The sequence below is a fragment of the Epinephelus fuscoguttatus genome, linkage group LG3 (assembly GCF_011397635.1).
Source record: "Epinephelus fuscoguttatus linkage group LG3, E.fuscoguttatus.final_Chr_v1".
Taxonomy (NCBI): domain Eukaryota; kingdom Metazoa; phylum Chordata; class Actinopteri; order Perciformes; family Serranidae; genus Epinephelus; species Epinephelus fuscoguttatus.
Genome location: NC_064754.1, coordinates 42,506,941 through 42,519,069, shown reverse-complemented (window position 1 = coordinate 42,519,069; position 12,129 = coordinate 42,506,941). Strand labels below are relative to the sequence as shown.

Here is a 12,129-nt window from a genome sequence, read left to right as displayed (position 1 = left end):
ACAACTTTTGTCAGTTGAAACACAAAAATAGTCGATCCAGTTTGTAATGAACTGAACTGCTTGGTGGAAACCAGGCTTAAGATGCTAAGCTGTGTGGCTTTGGCTGTCCTGAATCTGTTGTGTAAGTAGGTGCCAAAGGGTAAACAGGCTTTTAAGTAGTCACAGCAGGACACAGCTAAATCACTGTGATTAGGCCTGAGGGGGGAGAATAAACATGGAGGAGGAGGCGTTTATCTGAATAGAAAAATATAGGGGAAAGTAGATATTTACATGTTTAGGACAGCAAAGGTGATGTGGACAAACAGCTTGTATAAAGAATGTACCTCGTTCTCCTTGTCCTGTCTGATCTGTTGCAGGGCAGTGTGGATTAAAACTGGTCAGGGTGTGGAGGTCAGCCAAGGAACCTGAGGTCAAAAGTCAGAGGCTAGAAAGACCTCTGCATTCCAACTGACTGCTGCCCTCCACACACACACACACACACACACACATACACACACACACACACATACACACACACAAACACACAAACAAACAAAAACACACACTTTGCCAATGAAATGACACACAACTGCTCTATTTTTACCAGAGATTCTGTGTTGATGCAGAAGTATTTTCTAAAACCCAAAACAAAGCCAAAGAAGGAAATATTACTTGCTTAGAATGATGAGAATCTACTGTGGCTACAGAATGTGCAGTGATTATATCAGTAATGTCTCTGCAGACTACCTACACGAAGGCTGGATCAACATTGAATCAGAGGAGAGTGTTGCTGTGTGCTCTGACTTTTAATTATGTGATATTTGTTAGAGCTCTCTGGCGAGTTGGTTATCTGCTGTGGCCATTTATTACCATGCTTGCACGCTGGAGAACTATGCATACAGAGTTTTAGAAACCATGTTCTTGGTGTGTCTCTGTATGGCCTATTTGTATTTTTGTAATTGTCTCATTAGTGTGTATAGCACACATTACTGTAGCTGCACACTCCCTTTGATTTAAAACAATATTCTTAAAAGGACAGAGCAGAATATGGTAATATTGTTTATCATTATGCACATTTGGCATGCAATAATCTGGAAGAATTAATGATGTCACACTCGTGAATCGATTGAACCAGGAAAAATAACACATAAGACACACAGGCCCCTGCACTGTACTGCGATCTTGTGATGTTTATGGATCAGAGGATGTTTATTGATTAGGAGGGAGAACATGCAAAAGCCACTTTTTTTTCTTTTTACCACTGAATAAATACACTTATTTGATATTTTCCATCAGTGGAGTCTTGATTATTTTTCAAGACATTAACGCATTGTGAAATATTTCAGAATGTATAACAGGCTTGTGCCTGTTTTTTCCATGGTTTTGACATCCTGCATTTCCATATGCCTGCTCACCAAAACTTTGTTCTGCGCTCCATAACATTTGTTAAAGTTGAATAATCAATCAGTTTAAAGATAAGATGATAATGTTACACAGAGCATGATGCTGTGATATCATCGCACCAAGTAGAGACACACAGACTTTTAAAAGAGAGCACTCGTTTGAATAGAGAAAACATTGCCATTAAGTAGTAGTTTTTAATGGTTCACTTTGGTGAGTTAAATGCTCACTCTTCTTGATGGAAACACAACACATAGGTGAACACGCTAATAACAAAACTCAGTCTGTGTCCGCCAAAGCAGCGCTCAAGCATAGTTTCAAATTAGTCTGCACCAAGTTTTGAAAGAGACTGAATAAGTAAGATATATATATATATGTGTGTGTGTGTGTGTGTGTGTGTGTGTGTGTGTGTGTGTGTGTGTGTTCTGGTCAGCTGCAGTCATGTACACAGCTGGCATCTACTGGCAATGGGAAAGGACTCTATATCCTATTTTAAGCTGGTTTACCCGTGTTTAAAAAAACCTGTGCACACACACATTCTAATTTTGTTGGTAAAGGTGTTTGAGACTAAGTCATACCAGCCAGCATTTCACTGGCTTGCTGTAACTCCCCCATAATCTCCTACTCCCACCGCCCCCCCTGGCGAACACATCACCTATCTGCAACCTCAAGTAACCACAATTGGATGAGACGAAAATGATATGTAAATAGAAACTACTGCTTAACCCTGATGTATGAAAGGTGCGAGTTTAAGTGATTTTACCATATGAGTTTGAATAATGATGTATCAGTTATTGAAATCTTTGTTTTCTCTTCTCTTTCCCAGAGCACCTCTACCATTCCTGAGACAGAAAAAGCTGGTGAGTCCATGCTGTTTTGTTTTGTTTTGTTTTTGTTTTGTTTTGTTTTTTCATTCTTGTTTTCGGTTAATGTGCAGATCTTGACACTCAAAATAATAGGTTGGGTTTGTTAGATTTGTTTTCATTATTTTGTCATGTGTTTGCCAAAAGGTTTTGTCTGCGGTTGATCTGGTCTGCTGTCATGTGAAGAGATTCCGCAGTACTGATTGATAGCGTCGTTCAGTTCACAGCGTGAGGCAGGAGAGGAAGCAGGGAGGGGCTGAGTGGAGGAGGACAGGCTCTGCTTCTATGAGACACTGGATGCGAGTGTAGATAAGATCCTAGACTCATCTACCAAACCATCAAGCCAGTCGCCTTCTCCTAGATAAGAGCCAGACTGAATGTCGTGTCTGATGCCAAAACATATGACATGTAGTTATTTACCTTTTGCCCTCACTTCTTACATACCTTCTCCATGAGATCAAACAGATATTCCAGAACGGAAAGCACCTGAGATTAAACAGCTAAATGCCTAAAATATGTAAATCTGTCCAAATACACATTGTCGTACACAAGCTTTTTGTGACTGTGCCATGTTTAGTAATCGTTGACTTCCTCCTGATGCACAGCCTTCACAGTATTGACATGCTGTGTCATTCCTTTGCACTGCTCGCCGTCATTCTCTTTGCACACTTTATTATGAATCGATCTTAAGAACAAACTCAATCTGTAGTGACTGGCCCCTCCATCTGGCTCCGACCTCTCTGTCAGCAGTCTGCTGGTAATGCACAGGGTCATCAGGAAACTATGGATGGACAGACCTACTTTCAGACAACCGGCAGGGGAGCAGTGTTCATTAAACACCCCCCTGTGTCGTCAGGCTGCTGGTAAACAATACCAGAGAGGTAGATGGACGTGGGGACGAGGCTTTCATATTCCCCCCCGCTGTCTCAGAGCCTGCTGGGAGTCCTCACTCACTCTCGCTCTGTCTCTCCCTCTAATTACCGCCCCTTGCTGAAAACCTTTCATGGGAAATGTGCAGAAGCTGTCAGTGTGTGTGTTCTTGTGTGTGTATGTGCATACGGGAGCACTACCTTTTGGCAAAAGGCCCACTTTAAACTTTTTTTTTTTAACAAGGAGGCTAAAGCTTGCAAAAATGCACAGTGCCAACTTCAAAGAGGTCAAACGTTTCTGGTCATTTTTCTTCATTTAAATTAGTCTGACTTCCTGTAAGCAAGTTATGTAACCTCCATCTCTGGGTCTGTGTGATGGAACCCAGGAGTTTGGAGGGGGGCGGGGGTACGATCAGAGTTGGCGGAGTTTTGGGGGACTTGATGGAGCACAAAGCCCAGTGTTCATTGTGACACTTCAAAGCCCCCTCTGTATCTCCACCATTGAAGCCCCTGGGAATGACACATTTGTGACAGTGTTACATCACACACCATGCCCTCAAGGCTCCTGCTGCACCACCATGAAAGACAGCTCATTCATGGTTAATTTTACTATCGCTGTGACGACGGAAGCACACCAGTGATCAACAAGAAGCTTCCACAGCCAGCGCTCTGTAAGGGTTCAGTTGATGACCTCCCCGCGGCGCTGGGCGTACCTCGGTGAGCGGTCAGTGTCACGGCTTTCCTGTGCACAAAGAGGTTGTGTCTACATGCAGCAGATTTACAACTGACAACCTGTTGTTTAGGAGTGTTCTTTATGGGGCTGCTGTGACGCTGTATATCCTGAGCCTGAGCTCTACGGGGCCTGCAGAGTGTTAGTGCACTGGAATGGCAATGACATAACTCACAGCATACTCCATACCATCTGGGGATGATTAGGGCTGTCATGCATTAGGGTTTGCATGGCGGTCCTTATCATCAGTTGGGCATGGTCTACGAGATTATGCAAGTGATGTGATTAAAGATATGATGTGTATTGAAATCAAACTTAGCGCCCAAAAGAAATCTGCCTCATGCTGTCTGTCCATTGATCACCCGATTTTTTAGTATTAGGCATCACAGCTAATAGATTTAGGACAAACCCTTTTATAAGCTTCTTAAAGCTACTTTTTTAAAAATCTGAAATTATTCTTGTATGTGCTGAAACTGTCACTATATCCAAACAGAAGTACATGAGACAGATAGTCCGTGGGAAAATAAAAAAAATGGCCCTCTGTCTTCTCTTGGTGCTCTAATGGCATTTTCTAAAATCCACTGCAGTGGAAGGAAAACAATCTGTTCTCATGCCCAATTTGTCAAATATCACCTTCTTGTCAGTGATTTTGTCATCAGCCACCAACACAAACGTGCAACAAACCCCGGACTTTCACCCGAGAGCCCGCTGTTTGCTTCCTATGTGAATGTTAAGCCAAACCATGATGTGTTTTTTTTTAAACATAGCCACATGCTTGTGTTGCACAAGGACAAAAAAAACCATAAATACGAGGTGTTTTTCCGATGTTTTAAGTTGGATAACAGAAGTTTTTGACATTGGATGACAGAATGTCAAAAACAGACGCAGAGCAATATCCAGCATGTAACGTATTGACGTGAAAGTTCACCGACAAAGCAGCAATAATTGACAGTTGGGATGAGAACGTGTTGAAAATGGTTGATCAGAGCTGAGGAGTCTCTTGGCTTGTGGGTGGTGCTTTGTTTTGGCATGATGGTCAGTCCCTAACTCCCCACCCCCACTCCTTCACCCCCAGCAGCCTAGGGGTTTCCCTTTTGTCCTAAATTTGACATGTTTATGTGAGGACAGAGAAGGACAGATTAAGATGCAAGATAGGAAAGGGATTCATATTATATCAAAATGCACTCCTCTGTGGTGGATAAAATACAAAAGATTTAGATATAGCTACGTTCATATCATATAAGAGTTAGGTAAATAACAGTTTGTGACCTGTAAATATCATTGACATCAACATCCAAGTCATAATTACAACTGGAAAGAGTTTTCCAAAGCCTTAGTATGTGCTAAATAATGCACATAAGACAGAAAAAGCAAGCAAAAATGTTTCTGTTGAAAATGATTGAGGGGAAATTTAACAAATATGGTTCTATATTGACCAAGCACTGTATTCATTTAACCTTTACATGGCCAAATCTCCTATTATACAACTGTCTTGAGTTTTTACCTTCAGTTCTACTGAAGCCTTCATGACATTTTTTTCTGTCTGTACATCAGCTCTGTGACTGACAATCATTATTGATAACAGATTGTTAAACTCATCTTGACTTCACATGATACTTTTGTGCAAGGTACAGGAAGCAATTGAAGTTAACACATCAACTTCTCAACTTTCATTAGAAGACTGTGGAGAGCTAAATGTGTGACACGTCTTTTTCTGGTTCTCTCTCTCCCACCAGTGTTAGTGTGTCAGCAACAGATTCCTGGTTCTAAGAATGGTCTATCTTTTTTCTTTCCTTGATTGTGGTGGAGGTTAGAGGTACCATGCTGCACCTTCGTGATCTAAATATAAACCAGTGGGAATTTATAAACTGAGCACAATGATGGGCCCCAAACGAGCAGCAGGGTTAAAGCCTGACCTTTTACCTGGACTCAGAGCCTCACAGTCTACTGTGCTGTAGGTGGAGGAAAGGAAAACTGAAGAAAGAGGAAGTGGTTTAGCAACCTCAGTGGTCCTGTATGGGAGGAGCACTCTGTCACTAGGGAGCTGGTGGTTCCTGTGAATAACTTGTCTCATCATTTCTGTCTGTCTGGCTTTCCTTTTGTTTCTTTTTCTGTTTTTTTTTACTCCTTGTTTCCCTGCTAGTCACCATCCTTCTTGGAATTCCAGTGACAAATTCATGTTACTGGTTGTGTTGTTACTGTTCCAGTATACATGATGACACCTGGCCTGAGCGTTGACCTCTGGGGATCCCAGTATTTATCATCCTATTATTACACACTTTAAGAAGTCCCCTCTGTTCATTCTGTTCTCATGCACTGATCGTACCTTTTCCTATGAAAAGTAACAAATACGAACAGATCTTATGTTATCATGAGACAGTAATTCTGGCATAACCCATGTATGTTGAAAGGCTGCGATTATGTGACCAATCCACTGACGGTCATAAAGAAGGAAGCAGTCAGTTAGGAGGCAGGTTCAGGCAGTGCATAGTTCACAAAGAGTAGTAGTTAGTAGTAGTTTCCTCAGGAGACTGATGTTTGGAACTGTGTGAACTCTGAGACATTTTAAGGAACATCCTTACCATGATTTGTTTCCTAAATCTAACCTGCATAACTTTACTTTATCATGTAACTTTACATTAAGGACATAACATCATTCATGCGGTGCTAATTAGGGTATCATACGAAACGTTGTATGAGGACGCGTTGCTCACTCCTTGACTGTTGCCCACCTTTCAAATAAAAAAGTAAAAAAAACAACATCAATCTGTGCACCCAGGGGAAATAGTTTCTTTCAAATTCATTTTTAAAGTTCAACATTTTGGGAAACACTCATCTTTCATTTCTTTGAGAGCAAGAATAGTAAATATGGAGGCAGAGCCAGTGGGTGATTAGCTTAGCGTAGCATAAAAACTGGAAACGGACTTACAGCAAGTCTGCCTCTGTTCAAAACAAAGAAAAAATATCTAGCAGCAGATCTTAATTTTACTAATTAATTGGGGTGTAAATCAAAAGTGTCAACATGATACAGTATATTGATTTTTGGACAACAATACAGTATTTGCCGATATCACAAAATCTGCCATGATATGTTTCCAATTTAATTCAGTTCAAGTCAGGGGCCTGTGGTATGTGTAAGATGATATCAGTAAATACCCTTATTGCTGCTTACCACTGTCTGCCTGGCGCTAGCCAGGATTGCTGTTTTCTCTTGCTTCTAGTCTTTATGCTAAGCTAAGCTAATGATCTGCAGCTCTACTCCATATTTATCTGATAGACATGAGAATTGTATTAATCTTCTCATCTAACTCTTGCCCCCCAAAAAGCAAATCAGAGTGTTTCCCAAAATGTGTAATAATTCATTAATAAATAAAACGGATGTAGAGATATGATTGTGAGGAATATCTGCCATATCTGAAAGACTTCATTACCAGATGGACAACTAACAGAGTCCTTTCAGCACAGATGGTGTGTAAGAATTTGTGTTTATCCACAGATTTTGTGACTGAGCTTTTTGGCTCTAACAGGCCATATCTCCAGTTCTCAGAATGGGCAAATTTCCACACCAGTTTCCACGTAATTCAGAGAAAGTCCACAGTGAAATTAGTTTCAGTATTCACACAGAGGTGTCATACATCCAAACTAGTACCAAAGTTGGGGAGTAACTAGTTGTAACAGAGTTATGTAATTAAATTATAAAGTAAATGTAATCTGTTTTCCTGAGCATCCAGACTAAAACATTTTCAAACTGAAACAGGGTCAGCAGTGTTTTCAAAAGTCTCCATTTTAGGGGTTTGAAAACGCTGGAATAGTGTGGATGAGAAGTGTAAAGGGATCAAAAGTTATGTGTTTTCAAGCACAGACGTATTACTTTGGATGTCGTCTGAGTGACTCGCTTTCCTTATTTGTGCCCCGTCCTACTTTCTTGCTTATACCCTGCAGCAACATGCGCTTTGAGGATATTGCTCTCATGTGAGAAGGTGCTTTGACAGATGTAATGAAGCTCCCTCAGCCTGGAGCAGAGTCAATAATAGCATGAGTGATTTTTGTTTTCTGTTACTTGTTCCTGCTCTTTAATTGAGTCTGCCTTATCCCACTTTTTTTTTACCACCCCTCCGTACACAGTACAGGAATTATTGTGCTTGTGCAAGGTCACATTCCTGGCCTCCCCCATCACTCTATGCCACCATAACACCTCCCCCCAAACAGCCCCTCCTCTCCCCTCCCATTTGACACACTCTCCCTGACTTCCTGTGTGGAGACTGGTACTGTAACATGCTGGAGTTCATTTATATTTCACACTTCCAACTCAGCTGTGAATACATTTTCAGGCTCAAGCTGAACTGTTCCCCTCAGAAGCAAATAATTCTATTTTTTTATGCTTGATATTTTGGAATTTGACAAAATTGTGGAAAAAGTTAAATGTTTTACACATTGTTTTGTTGTGGTCTCCTGTTTATTCAGACTTCATGTTGACGTATGTTGATGATACAAGTCCCTCTTGTTCAAATAATGCATTTCCTAAGAGTGGAAAAACTGTAATTAGAAAACAACATTTTTCTTGTCTCCATTTTATTACCAATTTATTTGAGTCAAAGTTCAGAAACCTCTTTACGTCTTTGTGAGTTTTGAGATTTCTTTCTTTGGAAATCCATCTCCATGGTTATGGTACTCAGAACAGGAAACCACGGCATGAAGGGGAATTTACAACAGGAAGTCAGCTTGCTGAACTCCCAGTTACAACAACAAAAGTCTCCTGTATACCAAAAAAAAGAAGTCTTTAGAGGTGATGTGTCATTTTTCTTATTTCAGCTTTATTCTTCAGCAGATTGGTATGTGTTTCATCACCAACTGTGCATGAAAAACATGTATCACTATTTATAGAAAATAGGCCATCATGACTTTCCTTTGTACTTGCAACCTGACCAATAAGGAACTGTGTTGGTAGACGGATTATGTTATGGCAGCAGTTAACTGTGTCATACAATTATATACGGAATATGAAAAGTTGTTGATTTTTACATAAGTTGAATTTTATTTTCCATTGGTGAGATATGTCTTCAGTCTGTCATGTCTTTGTTTGTCAGCTGAACGTGGATTTCAGTTAAATTTGGTGCAAAGTAATGTAATTTTGTGATTCATTTTTTTAGATGCCGATTCAGTGCCAATCTTGGAATATTTGTACAAGAATTTCTTAACGTCATGTTTATTTTCTCATTAGCTACTTTCTTTCCTCAACTCTGCCACTTCAGTTCCAATTTTGGAAAATTCCTCAAAACTTGAATTTCACTCATTTACATTTTTTCATTGCCAACATTTTAAAAATTGTCTTTTCCTACAATATCTGTGGCAACCACAGTATAGTCTCAGTTAGGAAAAGATTGTGGTTATGGGTACAAAAAAAGGCAAACTTAATTTGCAGGTCTGCTACAGATGTGGTTCTCAACTGCTCCGGCTTAGTTCAAGGTCCACACAGATTAATGTATTTGGTGTCATACTTGCGTTTGGCCATGTCGTCAGGCTAGTTTACACACACACTGAATGTTGGTAAAGGACATGAATCTTAAATTATGGAATCATCCTCACTGATTATTGGTGCAATATTGAGCATTTTTATGATTATTGTAATAATTGTTTTTTTTAATCCAATTAAATAAAAACTAATTGAAAAATGTACAACTTTGGCTTTGATGCAGTTGCATCAATGTCCTGCCTACAGCACTAGCACTGGTTCTAATTGGGTACATGTCATGAGTAATAGCCTATTAACACTGTCGGCTGCTGCACCACATGGGCAAGACGATCGCTTTTGCAGACTGGAGCTGCTTCAGTAAGTGAGTGGATCTGTGTGTCCAGTGTAAGGCAGCAGATCGTCTATTACTGAAGTTCTAATAAACATCATGATCCAACACGATGACGTTTCAGAAACACCCTGCATTTCTGCAGGAAACGCTCTGGTAGTAGTAGTTACTGAGTATGGGAGTTGCAAGAAGGAGGAGAGAATGAGACAGTGAGAGTGAGACAGTGCCTGGATGTTGTGAGAAATGTGAATAGATGATCATAGTTATAAAAATGCAGCGCACTGATGATCATGCACCAAACTCCTGTAGCGCTGGCAACCATCATTTTACCCGTTATGAGTCAGCCGTCCCCTCAAACTGTTTGACGTGTGTTAGTGTTGAGTTCAGTCTACAGTGTTCATACACTTGGCAGATAAATCAGAGAATTACACAGTCACATTGGGCTTCATGATCAAAGAAAGTATTTGTTTTTCGCCAACCCCATCACCTTTTCTCTTTTTCTCTCTCTTGATGGATGAACTAAAAAAAATGGTTTAAAAGTACAGTATGGGAGTATTACTTTCAACCAACACCAGGAAAAGCAGACTATAATACATGCAAAATATGTGTCAGCATGGGAGGAGCAATGGCTCTTTTGTTTTGTTTTTTTAAGATAATAGTAAGTGTTTTAAAGATAATGTTGAACAGTTTTATTTTGCAGCATTGAATTAAATATATGCTTTTTAAATCATTTAAATTAGGTTTTGTTTTGGAGTTTTGTATTTTCTTTATCTAGGTTTTAATTTTTACTGCAAGTGTATATCAATTCCAGATACTGGTTATCGGTCTCCCTGTTTACTAATAATCAGTATCATATCTGCCCTGAAAAACAAATCAGTCCGCCCCTAGTAAATATATAGATACATGGAGGTTTTCCACAAAGTGATCAGCATTATTTTCCCTGAGTAGATCACTTTGTCTAAATAAGATGAAAAAATGTGTTGAGAGCTAACCAGGCAAACAGGAAGTGCTTTTCTGCACAGGTCCCTCCTGACTCGTGATTATCATCCTAACTGGGCTTTATTACTGACCTGAACCTATGCTTCATCTGAAATGACCCAGCCAGTACTTTCATCCATAACCAGGGGATTTTAAATCTCCCAGTGTTGATGTTGTGAGATGCCCACACTGTTCCCAGGATAATGAATCAGTCCTGGCTCAGCAGGCTCTGTCACTCCCTGGCTGCTTTATTCCCCTCATCTGGGGGTGTGTGTGTGTGTGTGTGTGTGTGTGTGTGTGTGTGTGTGTGTGTGGGAAGGGGGGCATCGTCTAGGACACGCAGGAGACTGAGACGTGGATTGTTTGAATAACTATATATGGGATTTTGTGTTTTGATATCTTGAGGTGTGGTTGTCTAATATCTCACTGTGAGCATTTTAGTTCTTGAATAAAGCAGCACACACACACACACACACACACACACACACACACACACACACACAAGGCGTGTGGGTATCTGATAGTCAGAATGGAGTTATATGAACGTCAGGCAGAGGGCGAGGGAGTGTATGTTTGATAGCAGACCTCTTGCAGATGGTCACATCAAAGGGTCTCGCACACAATCACAGTCACACTTGGGCACACCCACACATACATGCTTCAGCGCACCGACACATTTTTGGCTGCGCTGTAAAGAATAGAGTATAGTGGCATTGTTTTTCACAGACATTTTGATAATAGACCCTCACAGGCTGTTTATACACACTGTTTGAAGTCCTCCCAGAAACACCCTGCCCATCCCGTCGTTTTTCACCCCCCCCGGTCTTCATATCTAGGCCAGTATGTTGGCAGGTAAGCCTCTCCTGCCTCTGTTCTGTAGAGTTAGATGTAGGTACGTACTCCTGGCACGCTGCACGCTTGTCTGACAGAGGGGGCATTTGGCAAGACTTTCCTTCCTGAGGTATGAGAACTCCATTGTTTTTCCCTCTCCACCCCCTCTCCTTCACCCCTCAGGTTATTTTCCCTCATATCCAGGTTACAGTCTGTGTATTGCCCCCTTATCACAGGTATACCAGAGAAAGAGAGAGGGAAAGTACACTGATATGTTGTTGTGATACGAATACTGACCCAGATGGTTTGAATTTGTGTGTCTTGGAGTTACGCACACACTCCCACGCATGCATAAAGCATAATTTGATTCAGATGACATCCAAGTGGAACAGGTGTGTGAGGGAGGATAGTAAAAACGTGGTACTTTTATAGGATGTTTGCTTTTCCGTATCCCATCCTAATCCTCATTTACAACCTTGTTAAAGAGGTCATTCCATGATTCCAATAGTGCAGCCTCAAGGGTCGTGAAAAAGCAAAGACGCGGGAATCTAAAGCCTTATCAGTCTCAGCAAACCTCTAGAGACCATAAAGTCAATTGGCCGCGATGAGCACAATGCTATCAGCATGCTGGGTACATTACCTTCACTTGCTGGAGCAATCAGCACGATTGGCTGATG

General features: G+C 40.8%; 1 protein-coding gene across 1 annotated transcript in view; it reads left to right on the top strand.

The window, feature by feature from the left end:
- LOC125883987 (rho GTPase-activating protein 7-like) overlaps positions 1-2,407 on the top strand; it is a 37,617-nt gene extending 35,210 nt beyond the window's left edge. The window contains exons 5-6 of the mRNA XM_049568682.1: positions 2,207-2,240; positions 2,391-2,407. Coding sequence (XP_049424639.1) covers positions 2,207-2,240; positions 2,391-2,407 — 51 coding nt within the window. The remainder of the gene's footprint in view (positions 1-2,206; positions 2,241-2,390) is intronic.
- Positions 2,408-12,129: the final 9,722 nt, after the last annotated feature.